The sequence below is a fragment of the Quercus lobata genome, chromosome 2 (assembly GCF_001633185.2).
Source record: "Quercus lobata isolate SW786 chromosome 2, ValleyOak3.0 Primary Assembly, whole genome shotgun sequence".
Taxonomy (NCBI): domain Eukaryota; kingdom Viridiplantae; phylum Streptophyta; class Magnoliopsida; order Fagales; family Fagaceae; genus Quercus; species Quercus lobata.
Genome location: NC_044905.1, coordinates 13,719,716 through 13,737,689, shown reverse-complemented (window position 1 = coordinate 13,737,689; position 17,974 = coordinate 13,719,716). Strand labels below are relative to the sequence as shown.

The following is a 17,974-nucleotide window of genomic DNA, read 5'->3' as shown; positions in this document are numbered from 1 at the left end:
CGGCTCGACAGAAGGCATAGGAGTGTCCCCAGGAGTAGCTTCAGGAGCAGTAGATTGAGCAACCTCATTTGCCGCCATCTCTTGATCAACCACTTCCATATCAAGATTCTCGAGGTCTACTCCAATGGGATGTTTGATCATGTACCAACGAAGAAGCTCGAAGCCCTTGAAGTACCAACTAAAGAGCACAGTACTGTACTCCTCAGTTTGCTGGAAACCCTCGACGGCCTTTACAACAATGACCTTCAGCTTCTCCCGAGCGACTAGGAGTTGTTCGTCTTTTTCCAACATGAGCTACCTCTTCGCCCTGAGGTCATCTCCCAGATACTTAACTTTCTCCTTGACGAAGTTGGCCTCGTCCATAGTAGTGATCAAATCCTTCTTCAATTTAGAATTTTCCACCTCCAGAGCCTCCAACCTAGACACTGACGAGGTAATCTTTGCTTCCTGAGTAAGGTACTCGGAAGTGATATAAATGCTCTCCCCAAGCACCAGAAAATTGAGAACTAATGTTAGAGACAACGCAAAAGGAAGAAAAAGGTAAGATCACATAAATACAATACCTGTACAAGCTTGTGGAGATGATGACCCATAACCTCGTTGGCCAACACTCTCGAAAACACCTTCATATCATCGGCGGTAAAAATGTCATGTGCCTGAGCTTGTGCCACCTCAGCATCATCCCAAACATTAGAAGACTAGGAGTCAACTTTCTCCTTTTGCTTATCCCCGATCCTCTGCCTTTTACTCTGTTGAGGAGGAATCTCCTCAATTGAAGTGGCCGGGGAAGCCGTCCTCGCCGATTTGACAGCAGGAGTGGACGGTGTTGCTATAGTGACGGGAATCCCCTTTTCCATCACTCGCACACCCTTGGTCCCAAGATTGGACAGCGACTTATTCTTCTTTGCCCTCATCCGGGCATACATTCCCTGGTTAAATTTAGTAGTCATTCCTGCAAAAGGAGAACACTTAAAAAAAAAAAAAAAAAAAAGAGAAGAGCAACAAGATCAATATGGACGAGCCTAACACTTACTCTTTTTTTCTTCAATATCCAAGTTTTGCAGGACAAAAGCAAATGGTTCAAGACCAAGGCAGTAGAAGGCAAGAGTTCGTGGATCCACCAGATCGTCAAAGCCCTCGATTGTCTTTGCGTACTTGATTGCCTTCTCAACACGTCCCTTGTACCTACTTTTAAGCTTAGGTCGTCTTTTAACTGCACAAGACAACGAGCAAAAGAGTTAAGTGACAACAAATAAACAAAGAAAATTAAGAAGCTAGGAGGAATAATGACACACCTAAATTCAAGGTACTCCACCAATGGAGCAGCCTTAGGAGATCTCCCCAAACTTCATTAGAGGGAGTCTCCCAATCGTCTCCGAACACAAAAAAGAACCGGGACTTCTAATATTTGAATGATGAGGGAAGATTCTAGACGATCCTAGTCCTCCTCTCCCATGGCACCAGCTCATAATACCCATATTCCTTAGACGCTTTCAAACGGTACAGGTAGATGAGCTCGTCCACCCTGATCATATCTCTGTCTGGTAGCAACCAGCCATATCCCCATACAGCTGACCACTATCCTCCATGAATTGGGCATAGTTGCCCAGGAGCAATACCAAAGTGGCCCAACAACTCCATGATAAAGGGATGGACGGGGAACCTAAGCCCACAAAGAAAAGCAGCCACGTCGAAGCATGCCTCCCCAGGGAAGAAGTGGCAAGCCCGATCCTCCTCACTAGGTAAACGGACCCTAACCCTATCTGGGAATTGAAATCTATCCTTAAACCTAGAGAGTGTTTCGTCGTCTAAACCACACTCCTTCTGGAGAGCATGAAAAGCCCTAACCTCTCGAGGGGTAGAGATGGCAGTATCCCCCTCCACGGGTCTATCACTAGATGATAACCTAGTCTCTAACTCACTCAACCTCACCTCTGACATCACTCCCCGCTCCCTTATCAAAGCCTTAAACCAATCGATTGATTGACAAAGCAACGGTAGCAAGTCACCCAATACTATACAGAAGCCACTACCCTCTAACACGAATTTCTTGAGATATGGGAAAATACCTAAAGACCTTCCTAAACGGGCAAAAAGGAAAGAGACAGAGGGACAAAGGGCCCTAACCTCAGAGCTACTAAGCATAGGACTCAAAGAAGAAGAAGGGTAAAAATCCTAGAAAGACCAAAAAAAAAAACACAGAAAAGCCAAAGAAAAATCAGAAATTGCCATAGATTTATCTACTTAAAGAAAAACAGTGGGAGGAAAGAAGCCATACCTCAATAGCGGTGGAGAGAGAGGGCAAAACGTAGAAGGTTCATAGCAACAATGGCAACAAGAGGTCAGCAATGGCAACTCGGAAAACACAGAGCAAAAGGGAAAGTGAAAAGTGAGGAAGAAAGAGAAGGTAGGAAGTTTAAAAAGTTAAGCACAGAAAACTGAAAAAAAAAAAAAAAAAAAAAAAAAAAAAAAAAAAAAAAAAAAAAAAAAATCGAGAGTCACATGGATTGGTGCATTAAAACCACCCTTCAGGTTGTGCCACGTGGCCACAACACTCCCAGTGCTGCCATTGCACATTGAATACGGAGGGAAATCCCAAGAGACAAAAAAAAAAAAAAAAAATTCACCTCTTGGTGATCGCCACCACACGGACAACAAGGGCTATCCACGGGTCGAGTCAGCCCGGGTTTAGGCCCAACCCGCACTCGACCCGATTGAATCGGGTCACTGAAAAAATGACCCGTAATCAATTGAAAAATGGGCTAAACCCGCCGGGTTGGATCATCGGTTTGAACGGGTTGGACCTCTTATTGGGCATTTTCTGTAAATTTTATTGAATTTAATTTTTTTGGGCCTTTTGGCCGAAATTATTGGACTTTTCAAGGAATTAATAGTTTTTGAATCTTAACATATCAGATTGGGCCTGTTTTTTACTAAATTTCTTTTAAAATGGGCCTTCATCTCTACTATAATTTGTCCAAAACTCCAAATTCATACTTCCCAGAATGTTCTTATCAATACATTATCAATTCAAAGTATGTAAAATGGGCCTTCATTGAGTATGAATTCAAAGTAAAATCTGAATACCTGTTAATTATCAATAGAATGTAAAACCTAGGCATTAATCAAATAGATAAAAACACAAATACACAACTATCATTTTGTTACCACCTATTCATCATCCACACATTATAACAAAATATTTTCCAAATTGCCTAAGCCTTGAGGCCTGGGCAATACCATTTTGTTTCCACATTCATCAATAAAACACAATTACCATTTTTGTTACCACCTTTTCATCATCCACACATTATAAATTTATAACAAATATTTTCCAAATTGCCTAAGCCTTAAGGCCTAGGCAGTACCATTTTGTTTCCACATTCATCAATCTGTCAAGGTGAAAACATACCTAGTACCTACCAACCATTCCACACATCAAATAAATTTCCAGAACCACATAGGCTACAAGCACTACTAAAAATACATCATCTTCATAATTTGATATATAAAGCCATAGAGGCAGCAGAGAAGGCAGTTATTGCACAAGGCAATAAACTACCAAAGCAGTAGGCAGTTCCCAGCAGTATATATAATAAGTTACAACTAAGAAATACTATTAAGTATTTCCAAAAAATAGCTTTCCTAAGGCAGTAAAGAACTATTCTATTTTCTATAGTTAACATGTCCATAACTTATAGAGAGGAAAGCCTACACAGATGCTAAGCTTTCCTTCCTCTAAGCAAGACAAGAGTTCATGTATAATTATAATTAGAAAAGCTACACATCTGTCCAAAAAAGCTTCAAAACATATTCAAAAAAACTGCCTCCTATACAAAAGGCGACCTTCCATCCTCCTACAATACAAGGGGAAAAATATTTATCAATACTATATAAAGACAGAATAACAGCTACAGAATAACCAAAAGGGACATCAATATGAACAAAAATTATAAAGGAAGAAACATACCTAATCAGTGATCATTCATCAATATTGACTGTGGTACGAGTACCACCTTTGTTTGAACAGGAACTAGAACTTGCTGCTGTTGTTGCTTGATTTAAAACTAGAAAAGAAAAAATTGAGACAATAGATTAAATTTTGCTCAAGTATATGACACATTTAATAACACTTAGTAAACAAGAAGATTGGAAGTTAAACATATTACCCAATTCATGAAATTCATCATCCAAGGCCTCCATCTCGTCCTTTGACTTGCGAAAAGAAATTGGGACATGGGCTTGCAGCCAGTTTTGAGCACAAATAAGATTTTGAACCATGAGAGGGGAGAGTGAACTTCGAAATGGATCAAGTATGCGCCCTCCGGTACTAAAAGCCGATTCAGAAGCAACCGTAGAAACAGGTTCAGCCAGCACATCCCTAGCCATTTTGGACAGCACTGGGTACCTATCTGAATTGGCTTTCCACCACCTCAAAATCTCAAATTTCCCATCCCTTCTACTCTCACAATTTTCAGCCAAATATTTTTCCATCTCATTGCTACACCCTATAGACTTCTCAACCTCTAAAAACCGCTCATATCGTGAATTAACCATTGCATACGGATCACTACAACCAACTGTATCACCTTCCATGTGTGTCCTCTCATTCTCACTTGGTAGCACCACATTTGGTGAATCAACCCTAGAGTAATCATCATACAACCTAGCCATGAAATTCCCCACCAAGTCAACCATCTCATTAGCCACTTCATCCCCATATATTTCAAAAAAAGAAAACTTCAAAAACCTCATTTTCTTCCTTGGATCAAGCACCACAGCCACATACAAAAGCTTATTAATTTTTATCCCCTTTCCCCCAGTACTTTTCAAACTTAGCTTCCATTTTAGTTGCCATGTTTTTCAAGAGATGATTTTGAGATTTAATTAAATGAGAAATATTTTCTTGAATCACAAACATCTCATCAAAGAAGGTATTTGAAGTCACATACAAAGAACCGGAGAACTTTTTAGTTGCATTGTAAAAAAGTTTCAAGAAACCCACAAATGTTCTACAATTTTGAAAATCAACCCCACAAGGAGATCCCAAACCACCACTATTTTCCTTGTTCAAAAAGTATGAAGAATAGCTATCATCCTCAAAGTCCATTCTTAGGAACACTTTCTCAAATTTTTCAGCAGTATTTAACATGAGATAGGTAGAGTTCCACCTAGTTGGTACATCAAGACTTAGTAAACATTTGGATTCAATACCTAATCTCTCCATAATACTCCTAAAAGTCTGATTTCTATTTGGTGAGGACTTCACATACCTCACTGCTTCACGCACCCTAGCAATGGACACATTAATTTCTTTCATACCATCTCCCACAATCAAATTTAAGATATGTGCACAACACCTCATGTGCAAGAACTCATGTTCTAAAATAGTCCCCTTCCAATCTTTAGTTATTGTTCGTAAAAATTTAATGGTAGCACCATTAGAGGAAGCATTATCCACTGTCAAGGTGAATATGCCATCAACACCCCATTCACGGAGACACATCTCAATCTTTCTACCTATAGTCTCTCCCCTATGGTCTTCCACTAGACAAAAATTCAAAATTCTTTTATGCAAGTTCCAATCATCATCAATAAAATGACCTGTGAGGGACATATAATTCAGATTTTGAATACTAGTCCATGTGTCCGTAGTAAGGCACACCCTACGACCTTTCAAGGCTTCCCTTAGTTTCTCTCTCTCAACACCATAAATGCTAATCACATCTCTAGCCACAGTTTGACGAGATGGGATATCCCTAATTTGCAACTTAGGTTGTAAGGTTGTTGAATATTTTTGAAACCCATACCCTTCAACAAACCTAAAAGGCAACTTGTCTATTATAATCATTTCTGCGAGTGCCTTCCTAGAAGCCTCAACAGTAAAGGCTGTTGGTACAAGCTTAAACCCTTCCTCCCCATTCATTTTGGGTTCAAATGCTAAGGTTTGTTGCCCTTTAAGTGAAGCTCTATTAGGGTTCTTAACACAATTTGGTGTATGATTCAATAAATTTGTAGTACCATGACCCTTACTATTAGCATGGTAAGTTTTTTGGCAATAATGGCAGACAGCCTTAAATTGACCCTCACTGATTTTTATTTTTTCAAAATGATCCCAAGCAGTAGACTTCTTCCTATTATTACCACAATCAACAGCTATCTCACTCACTTTGGTTTTATCACTAGGTCTAGGTGGAAGTGCCTCAGCATTTGTTGGAGTGGGAACAGGTTCAGCTTGGACAACAGGTCCAGCTTGGGCAGCGGGTGTTGTTTGGGAAGGGGGGGCATTAGTAGAGGGTTCCATGACTTGAAGACATCAAATTTAAGTATAAACAAACAACCATAAAAAACCTAATACTAAGAAATATCATTGTAGTTGACCTCTTAAAGGGCAAAATCACATACATTGGAGCTTTGTAAAATAAGAAATATATGCATAAGAATTTACTTCACTAGTACTGATTTCATTTAACACTCAGTGTTCTGTATCAAGGTAAATTACATGGCACTTCATGATTTCATTTAAATTGCAAGTATGCATTGTTTAAGAGTCAAGACAAAACTAAGAACTGGTATAACTATAAGCATGTGAAAGAAATTGTCCTTGTTCAAAACATAGAGGCCCAATACATTTTCCCAAATCTTTTTTTTTTTTTTTTATAAAACCAAATCATAGAAACAACTTCAGTTGAAGTAATCTGAGACTCTCATTGTCTTTAGTTCTCTCTTTTTTTTTACTTTGCTTAGTTACACATAGCCAATGGTTTTTGAACAAACTTCCTCAACATCACAGTGTTCTTACATGGAAAGGAGGTGCTTGAGCACTAATCACAATCCGTCACCTTAAATATTTTTTTACTTCAAAAAGTTACAAACTTTGTTTAGTGTCTGTATTATTCGTTAAATCCTCACCATTCTTTATACAATAAGGCAATCAAATAATCTTAAAAGCTTTAAAAAACAATCAGAACTGAAGAATCTAAATAGCTAATAAAAAAGAGAAAGAACAGATTTGTTTGAGCGACACGAACCTGTTGACGAGGAAAGCGAAACCGCGGTCGCCGTGCTTGAAGGCTGAGAGGCGGCAGACGGCGCCCTTGGTGCGACAGACCAGCGACAACACTCCGATCCTCTGCTCAGCGGGGATACATGTGAAGATGAGAACCAGCAAGGCTTGGTGTTTGTTCCGTTGGAGACTTGGAGAGTTGGATTGAAGTCAAGTGTTTCAAAAGAAAAGAGAGATTTTGAATCAGAAGTTGAGACTAGAGAGCAGAGAAAAGTGAAAGAGAGAGAAATATCAGATCTATTTAAAAGAGAAAGAGATGAGGGTTGAGGGTCTCTTGAGGCTGAGGGAGGATAACCAGCCATGGCTTGGGGAAGTGGAAATTTTTTATTATGATTTGAGGTGAGGTGAGGGACTGAGGGTTAGCCGTTCTGCACCTCTGAGAGTCTGAAGAGTGAAGAGAGATTTTGTGGGATTTTCTTTTGTGTGTTGGAAACTTGGAATGATTTTGTTGATCTTCAGAAGGATGAAGACCGTTGATCACGCTCAAATCGGACGGCCATGATTGCTTTGTGTGTAAAAATATTAGGAGCAAGTAGGCTGATTTGAACTTAGCGAAGTTAGCGTGTAAAACAAAAAAAAACTAAGTGCTTTAACCGTTGATCACTTTCAAATCGGACGACCATGATTGCTTGGTGTGTAAAAATCTTAAGAGCAAGTTGGCTGATTTGAACTTAGCGTGTAAAACAAAAAACAAACTGAGTGCTTTAAGTCCAATCAGTCTCCTCATTTCAGTCTTGGATAGCACCCTTCAGTGACTCAGTCTTCACGGGTAAACTGAGTGCTGAATTACTTTTTTTTTTTTTTTAAATATCGGTCGGGTCGGGTAATGCGGGTTTTTTCTTCCTTAAACCGCTACCCGACCCGAATAATCGGGTTTTGAAAGAAATACACCCGAATCCGACTCACTACATGTTTCGGGTTCACCCATTGGGATGCGGGTCGGTCGGACCCGGTCGGTTTGGACGGGTCAAAGAACCGCTGGACAGCCCTACGGACAACCACAGAGCTTGGGGGGCAGCTGATGGGGCTGACGAACTCAACTTCCACGGATGATATCATCGTTACCAACGAGGTCATCCCCTAGGACGAGCTGATCAAATGTCCACATCATTGATGAAGGTAGCAAAGCCATTCAATACGAGCAATAATACCTCGAACGGTTACAAAAACAGCTGTATGGACCGTTGGAAGCCCATTGAAGTCCATACTATTGAGCACAAGGCGTTACCAAGAAAGGCATTAAAGCCACAATAACTGCCACAACGGCTAGAGGCTATAGAAACATATATAAGGCCCTCACAAGCACCAGCACAAGGTACACAGACACCTAAGAATAGTGCTAGTTATTCTAATAATCTGTTATTTCCTAAAAACTCTTTTATACTGATTTTGGCATTGGAGAAGTTGTGGCAGGCACCACACCGGTGACCACCTTAAGGGAGTTACATTACCATTTTCAGGGTGACATAAGCAGAAGAACGGCTCCATCTGGACGCACACACAACGACTGACGAATCTGCACTTCATCAGAATATAAAAGTACTTAAAAAAAAGTACATTATAAATACAACATAAGTGCTCAATAAAAAACTCAATTTTTTAATTATATAAAATTTATAGATCTTTCAACTACTAAATAATATATGACTTACATAAACAAAATTTATGACATTAAAAATCTAAAAAGAAATTGAATTAATAATTTTAGTTTAGTTATTGATAGGCCAAGAATGTATTGATCCATTGTGATAAATTAACCAATTAATTAGCCAAGTTAATTAATTAATTCAATTAACATGTAATACGCGTGGTAATACGCGTGGTAGTACAAACAAATCATCAACTAAGTTAATATAGAGCGGAAAATAAAGTTGACATAGTGATTTGTTTACGAATAGAGAAAACCTCTAAGGCAAAACCCCACAGGGTGATTTTAAGGTCAACACTCCCGAGAATCCACTATTATTACAACAAGCGGTTACAAATAAAGGAATCCCAGTACCTTATACCAACTTACAGTCGAACCCTTACCCCAATACCCAATTGGACTTGTTCTGTAATAACAATCTCTCATTTTCAATGAACGGCTCACAGTACATGACTAACCACCAACTTGAGAAGGATGTTGGCTGCAAAGTTCTTCAGTTCATCAACACGATGAAGATCACGAAACTCCTTGATTACAAAACCTTACGGCATACAAACGCAGCAGCTTCTTCAAGAGAAAGATGAACTAAGGCATATGTCTCTAGTCACAATATGCTTGTGAAAAACTTTTTTATTAAGTTGCATCAATTGTGACGGTCCTTAAAATAATCCTTATATATGTTTAGGGTTGTGAGAAAAAAAAGTCTAAACATGTATACATGGATATATGTGAAATCAGATCTGAAAAAATTGATTTTTGTAAATCTCGATAGATAGGTTATCTATTAAACAGTTGTTGAGCATCGGGCTGAAGATCCCTTTTAAACCTTGATAGATGCTATCTGTCGAGTTTCAAAATACAGCACTTCTTCACTTGATTCTTGGACAAATTTGCATGATTTTAACACTTGGACTTGAACTCTTATTTCTTGAAGTATTAAACACATCCTAGATCCAAACAAGTACAAGTACAAGTGCATTTTGTCTAAGGATTAGCCAATTCTAGATGACATATGTTCCTAACATGATTCATATATGTCCTAACAATCTCCCCCTTTGGAAATCTATGACAAAACCACAACAAACAAATGAACATATGAGAAAAGTCATAAATCACTCAACTCATACTCACTTGCTAAATACAATAAAATCTATCCTAACACAAACTCTTGAAAAACTTTGCAAGGAGTTCATGGCAAGAAAGACTTTAACAACCTGTATTTCTGAAACACTTTAAACAAAACTCATCACGGCATCTTAATGTGAAATAGAAATAAAAGATTACATACAATAAATAAGAAGCATGTGCATAAAAAGAGAAAAGAAACAACACATGAAGAGATCGATGAAAGAATGTAATAACAACCTCTATATATATATATATATATATATATATCAAAATGAGTATAAGGTTTGCTATCACAAAATAAGAACAATGTATCTAAAAAGAAGAGAAAAGAAAAGATATAAAAAGTCCTTACTACATTCCTCAAAAAAAAAAAAAAAAAAAAAAACACTCCCCCTAACAAAAAAAATCTCCTATACTAACTCTCCCCTTAAGAACATGACTACTCTCATATCCAAAACTACTTCCCATTTTTGTCACGAATGACAAAGGACAAGTAACTTAAGCAATCAACTCGTAGTCACCGAAAGAGCTAGCATCCTCATTCTTATCATCATCATCATTGTCAGAATCACCATCATCGTCCTCATCCTTAAATGCCTCTGGAGAAGGAGAGAGAGACTCCACAAAGGCATCAAGGCGAGCCTGACGTTGCGCAATACGACCGATACGGGTGTTCACCTGACACAACACGTCATTGAGTGTGTCAAGGCAAGCATCCAAGCGCTGAAACTATGACATGACTGCCTTAAAAGTCATACCACTCGTAGAAGAAGAAGGAGCAAATGTGGATGGAGCTGAAGATGCCAGAGGAGTTGCCATCTCAGTCCATGGTCGTTTCAGTCGAAGTTGGGCCTCACTCCATCTAACGGTCGCTGTGTCTATGGCACACATGACAAAGAAGTCTGTAGACTTAGAATAGGAGACAAACGCATGGTGGAGAATCCGCGTGATAGCCGAAGGGAAAATGAGCTTGTCACAGGTTATCGTATCCTTATAGACATCTATAAGGGAGAGTATAAAGTGAGAGGGAAAATCTATAGTGAGTCCCTCGAGAAGGGATAACGAAAATCGAGCACGAGGCTCAGTAATGGAGTTATAGTGAGACAAGAGATGGAGAACAAATGTCATCACCATATTTAGAAACCTTGGACCTTTTGCAAAGCCCAAGAAATGAGTATTTTGATGGTCACCCAAAGAGAAAGTATCTCACAGAAGAGAGACGAGAGTTCGTCTTTGGACACAGTCCTAAGATGATCACAGCTGGGGTAGTCAAGATGCGCTACCCTTGGGACATGTAGCACCTCGAATATAAGATCCGGAGTGACTACAATGCGTGTACCTCAAACACGAGTAATGAAATGAGGTATAGAATAATCAAATCTGTGCATGTTAGAGTAAAACTTTTCTATGATCACGGAGGGACAAGTGATCGGGATGCCACAAAGTGACTCCCAACCCTTACTGTAGTAGATAGTGGGAAGGTCAATATCGGAAAAGTCTGATAGGACGACTTAGCGTTCTGAATGAATGATGCATCATGAAAGGTTCTCCAAGATGTTCGTATGGGCCTTCTCATCACGGAACCGAATGTGAGAGGGTGTAGAATTAGAAGTAGATGCTCCGGAACAAAGAGGGTTCTAAAGAGGGTTCTAGGACGAAGCAGACTTACGTTTAGGTGCCATAGAGCAATTAACTGAGAAAGAGAGAGAAAGAGGGACAAACAGAAAAGTACCAACATAAATCAATATCAATAAGATAGAAAAAAATGGTACGTATGCATGAAAAATGCATGAACATGTGACGAACATGTGACATACACATTGCCCTCTCACATTGCCTTGTTGCAAATCACATTGCCCTCCTTATCAGTCTTATTGCAGAAGATCCACTTTGTGCCAATGATGTGCTCACCTTCCGGTCTAGGTACTAGAGTCCAAACATCATTCCTTTGAAACTGAAGCAGTTCATCATGCATAGCCTCAACCCAGCTTTCATCCTAAAGAGCTTTCTCGACCTTAGTGGGTTCAACCTGTGACAAATAATAAGAATATGACACAAAGTTAGCAACACATTTATCAACTGTACGCTTTCTTAGTGTAAGTTCATTCATGTTTCCCACAATAACTTCAGAAGGATGATTCAACTTAATCCTAGAGGAAGGTTCTTTCTCTTCATGGGATTTAGAATAAGGTGAGGTAAGTATGTCTGTTGAACTTTCTACAACACTTGGAGTGCCGGGAGTACTTGGAGATGCAGGCTCTTGATCAACAATTTCTTGAATATCATTGGGCTCAAGAGAACATGGTTGATGTTTTATATAGATGATGAAAGACAACTTGCAAAAATGACAAATTTAACAAAAAGAAAAACACGGCTAGGTTCTTAGTTGCTCTAACAAAAAAACAAAATGTATCACAGATAATTAACAAATATTAAGCACTGAATCCAACACTACTTTTACTCATCATCATCGGCTACAGAGTTAAAAGCATTCAATCTCTCAATCAATTTGGCCTTGCTTTCCTCATATGAAAGCTTCTTCAAGTCGAACCTCTTGTGTTCCTTTGGAGGTTGTTTCTCAGACTTCTTATCCTGATAGTTTTTTTTTTTTTTTTTTTTAATTTTAAATGTCATCAACGTAGAAATTATCAAATTAATGGAAATATATACTGTTTTTTGGCATAGATAAAGATTAAAATGGATATATATACTATTTTTTGGGATAGATTTATATTAATCACCTCTTGAAGAATTTGGATTTTGTTTATCCCTTAATAATCAAGTTTTGTATCTTGATATTTTGATAAAATAATATTAATTTAATAATAATAATAATAATTAATAAAATTTAAGTTGCAACTTGAGGAAAATAGAAACAACAAAAATGTGGGATGAGATTTAAATTTAGAAATTTTTTAAAATAGACTTTTAATTAGAGTAGAATTAAAATTTTGAAAATTTAGATGATAAATATTATCTAAATTAAATTTTTTATGTTAAATATTATCCCTTAATTTAAGAAATATATCCTAACAAATAAAAAAATAATGTTAATCTAATGATAAGAATGAATTAGAGTCCTAGTAGTATACTATTCCTTTTTAGTTCTTTAAAAATCTAAAAATTTAATAAAATTTCTACAATTTGGTGAAGTTACGTGACGTAACAATGGCGTCTAAGTCCAACTTTTATTATATACTAGTTGAAGGCCTGTGCATTACACAGTTTTATGTTAAAACTTATAGAATATTTATAATTATTATAACCAAATAAGTAATTATTATAACGAAAGGAATAAATTGCATTGGTATAACAACCATCAAATATAAAATGATTGCACATTAATACAAAATTACCTTCTAACATACCAATTGTGCTATAATACATTTGTAGTTACATGTATCAAACTATTCGCATATGAATTTTATATCTAATGAATCTACAATATAAGTGATTTGCAGTATTATTAACAATAATATTAATGATTAAAATCTTTAGACAAAGTAACATAAAATTGGCCACTTTTTAAATATAGAACTATTTGAGGAATAAAGCATTTGTTCTAATTAAAAAAAAAAAATTGCAAAGTTCTACATCTAGATTACAGACCTTTCTTAGGATGCTTGAAATCTTTTTTGACAAACTTGGAAAAAAAAAATCAAGAAGAAAATTAAACAGAGTTAAAAAAACAAAGTACCATATAGATCGCAAAATTGTATGTATATTTAATAGTATATGATTGGAATTTACTTCGACAACTTACATATATATTGGACAACAAAATAATTAAATTGGATCAAACCATTAGCATATAAATTAGATCAAACATAAGGAAATTACCCCCTCAAAAAAAGAAAAATATAAGGAAATTAGCTTAAACAAAAGGCAACAAATACATAAAACGTATTTAATTGATTATAATAAAAAATTAGAGTAAAAATACATACCTATATGATTGTAGGTAGAAAAATGGAAGCCTAAATAAAATAAAATAAAAAATAAAAAAAACTGTACAATAAGTTGGAGAATGAAAAACTACGCCAACTAACAGTGTATATATACATACTCCACCTAGAAAAGGAGTCCAAGTAAAAATCAAATACTCTAAACTCCTTGAAGTTACCTAATCAAGAAGATTAGGTTAATTACATATTAGTTTTTTTTTTTAAATACTTTATCCCAAAAAAATAGTTAACATTATTAGCTAGATTGTTATTAGTTTTTTTTTTTTTTTTTTTTTTTTTTTTTTTTTTTTTTTTTTTTAAAGGTTAAAGTTAATACAAAATGTAAGGACTCGATTCGTGACGAACCGTAGCGGTGTTGGGTTCGTACGTAAAAAGGCCCAAATAATATCATTTGTAGAGCGTGGGTTTGAAAGGCTAGGCCTTGGTCACCAGGCTAGGCCTTGGTCACCAGGCGGTGGGTTTTCCGTGGTGTTCATACATGATTAAGTTTTCTTCACCCCTGAAATCTTGCTCCTAGAGGTGGGCTGGGAGGCTCTGGTTTCTGGCCATTTTTCCCAGCCTCTTCTCTAGATTACTTACTTTTCCTTTTTACTAGCCTTCGTTCACTGTCCTTCGTCCACGTGTAGGGTCAACCTTTCCAGGACTGATAATTGTCCCATCAGCCTATACCCAAAGTCGTTGGGGGTGGTTGTAAAAGCCAAAGAATGCGGCTCTGTCAGGTGCAGAGTATTGAATGGTAGTAAGGGCAGCTTTCCCTTGATATTTGGGATTTTTCTTTCAATCTTAGTCCTATACCGTTTTTGTCCTTCTGTCCGATGGGATTTTGGGTTCTGCCAAGGACTGAACCGTCCTCGGCTGTATCTCAAGGCCATCTTGTGCTTCATATTATCGGGCTTGGGCCATAGCCCTCCTCGGCTTGGGCCTTTGGATTCTCCACGGGTAAATGGGCCTGGCCCATAAATTACTTGGGCCCCACAATAGCCCTTCAAAACCCTGCTATCCGACCTCCTAGTTGGAAAGGAGGGTTTTGGCAATACCGAGCCTTTAATACAGCTCATTTAATTCTGCCTTTCATCAATATTGGCGGTTTTCCACCTACCCATGAGACATACCGGTCCACGAGACGTTCCTCCTAGTTCATTAAGGACGCGCTCAAGCCGTTTGACTACCCAAAGTGGGTCTTTAATAGTTTCCTTTTACGAGATCTTCCAGATTTTCACGGTTACTGATGGCGTGGGGAGACGGAACGGGCGTACTCTTGTTTACAGATTTCCTTGGAGATCTGAACGTATTAAGTACCCTCCGTTTAGCCCCTCATATAAAAAGAAAAGGCGAGAGTTGTTTCACTCGTACCTGAACCACTCTAATCCCTCCAAAATCTGAAACCTTTAGACTCTTCTCAAAGTTTTAATTTTGCCCTTTGGTTATTTCTTAAGTTGTAATACCTTCGCTATAGTAGTAATCAATGAAGGAATCGTACCCCTCTCAAAAACACCATGTTCTAACAAAGCTCGAAATGGCCCGGTCAGGGCAAGGATGGCGGAGACTCAAGATTTGTCTGACTTTCCTTTCAGCCAAAATCCGAAGCAGGGGCTCGTCACGTCAACCTTTTGGCGTGATTGAGCCGATGACACCCCTTATCAGTACCAACCGGCTTCTCACAAGCATATCTAACATGGCACCAGTGTGTTAGGAGTCAGGACCGAGGCAGGGACTGAGTGCCCCTGCTTCTTCCTCTCTTCGTTCACTGGTGCCCCCTCCGCCTCTCTTTCTTCCTTTTCATCTCTTCTCTCTTCTTCTCCTCCTTCCTTACTCATGTCCTCCATCTTCTTCATTCATCTCCTCCATCTTCTTCCTCCATCTCTTCCACCTTCTTCTGAAGAAGGTTCCCCTCTCAATATGGGCGATACTGAGGTAGAATTTGGAAGGATTTCGGAGACAAGTTTAACAAGACACCTGGTTGTTTACTTATCTGTATTGCGAGGTTTTTTTTTATTATTATTGTTTCGACAGTTTACCTTTTGTATAGACCTGTTTAAGCCCCTCTTTGTACATTGTAATACATTTTTATATTAATAAGAATGGTTATTATTTGACTTCGTATGTTCTATTTCTTTATTTTCGAAATGATAACGCAATACATAGGCACACAATCCAGTTTAAATAATATCTGACTCCGTATTTATAAAAATAATCCGACTTAATAATACTGAATCAAACAAATGATATTTAGGGCTGAAACTCCCATGAGGCAGGAAAAGCAAAGGCATTATGATGAGCTTACTAAGTCGGCCTAGCACAATATCGCCGACCTTAGAGTATGATACTTGGGACCCCAATCCTTTATCAAAAAGAAAGGCACTATTGTGAATTTGTAAGTGATGTTCGGCACAATAATATAGCATTTGAATCAATGACACTTAGGGCAAGAATGCTTTACCAAGAAAACAGATATCACCATAACTTTAATAGAGTTGCTTGGCATCACAATGCCAACCTGTGAAAAACGATACTTACAGCAAACCTAGCCGAGATGATAGCTCAATGCTCGATGCGTTGTAGGAAGGAACCATCTGAGGACGTATCATCCGTAGAATGGACAGCCCCTCTAGGCTACTGAATAATGGGGCGTTTCACCATCTTCTTAACACTCCTATCGACATTGACCTTTTACAGTATTTGAGCCGAGAATTGAATATTTTAGAATTGTTATTAGGTAGCCAACCTTACAAAACTCAATCTTTTTCTCATCTAAATAGTTGGTTTTCCCCATAGGCTCGAGTCCGAGGACCATGCAATGCCTTGGTTTTGTCCAAAACTCAGTTTTCCTCATCCAAGTAGTTGGTTTCCCCATAGACTTGGGTCCGAGGACCATGCAATGCCTTGGTTCTGTCCAAAACCTAGTTTTCCTCATCCAAGTAGTTGGTTTCCCCATAGGCTTGGGTCCGAGGATCATGCAATGCCTTGGTTCTGTCCAAAACCCAGTTTTCCTCATCCAAGTAGTTGGTTTCCCCATAGGCTTGGGTCCGAGGACCATGCAATGCCTTGGTTCTGTCCAAAACCCAGTTTTCCTCATCCAAGTAATAGGTTTCCCCATAGGCTTGGGTCCGAGGATCATGCAATGCCTTAGTTCTGTCCAAAACCCAGTTTTCTCATCCAAGTAGTTGATTTCCCCATAGGCTTGGGTCCGAGAACCATGCAATGCCTTAGTTCTGTCCAAAACCTAGTTTTCCTCATCCAAGTAGTTGGTTTCCCCATAGACTTGGGTCCGAGGACCATGCAATGCCTTAGTTCTGTCCAAAACCTAGTTTTCCTCATCCAAGTAGTTGGTTTCCCCATAGGCTTGAGTCCGAGGACCATGCAATGCCTTGGTTCTGTCCAAAACTCAGTTTTCCTCATCCAAGTAGTTAGTTTCCCCATAGGCTTGGGACCGAGGACCATGCAATGCCTTGGTTCTATCCAAAACCTAGTTTTCCTCATCCAAGTAGTTGGTTTCCCCATAGGCTTGGGTTCGAGGACCATGCAATGCCTTGGATCTGTCCAAAACCTAGTTTTCTCATCCAAGTAGTTGGTTTCCCCATAGGCTTGGGTCCGAGGACCATGCAATGCCTTGGTTCTGTCCAAAACCTAGTTTTCCTCATCCAAGTAGTTGGTTTCCCCATAGGCTTGAGTCCGAGGACCATGCAACGCCTTGGTTCTGTCCAAAACCTAGTTTTCCTCATCCAAGTAGTTGGTTTCCCCATAGGCTTGAGTCCGAGGACCATGCAATGCCTTGGTTCTGTCCAAAACCTAGTTTTCCTCATCCAAGTAGTTGGTTTCCCCATAGGCTTGGGTCCGAGGACCATGCAATGCCTTGGTTCCGTCTAAAACCTAGTTTTCCTCATCCAAGTAGTTGGTTTCCCCATAGGCTTGGGTCCGAGGACCATGCAATGCCTTGGTTCTGTCCAAAACTCAGTTTTCCTCATCCAAGTAGTTGGTTTCCCCATAGGCTTGGATCCGAGGACCATGCAATACCTTGGTTTTGTCCAAAACCTAGTTTTCCTCATCCAAGTAGTTGATTTCCCCATAGGCTTGGGTCCGAGGACCATGCAATGCCTTGGTTCTGTCCAAAACTCGGTTTTCTCTTTGCGTGGGACCTTGGCTTTAGGGGAGTTAGCTCCTCAGCCA

General features: G+C 38.7%; 1 protein-coding gene across 1 annotated transcript; it reads right to left on the bottom strand.

Annotated features, from left to right (window-relative positions):
* Nucleotides 1-4,798: 4,798 nt before the first annotated feature.
* On the bottom strand, nt 4,799-6,304 carry LOC115959766 (zinc finger BED domain-containing protein RICESLEEPER 2-like). Its single transcript, XM_031078323.1, has one exon. It carries the CDS (start codon nt 6,302-6,304, stop codon nt 4,799-4,801), a length of 1,506 nt encoding a protein of 501 aa, XP_030934183.1.
* Between the last annotated feature and the right edge of the window lie 11,670 nt (nt 6,305-17,974).

Excerpts from the sequence above, each read along its gene's own strand:
- LOC115959766 (XM_031078323.1), bottom strand. The coding sequence starts at position 6,304 with ATGGAACCCTCTACTAATGCCCCCCCTTCCCAAACAACACCCGCTGCC.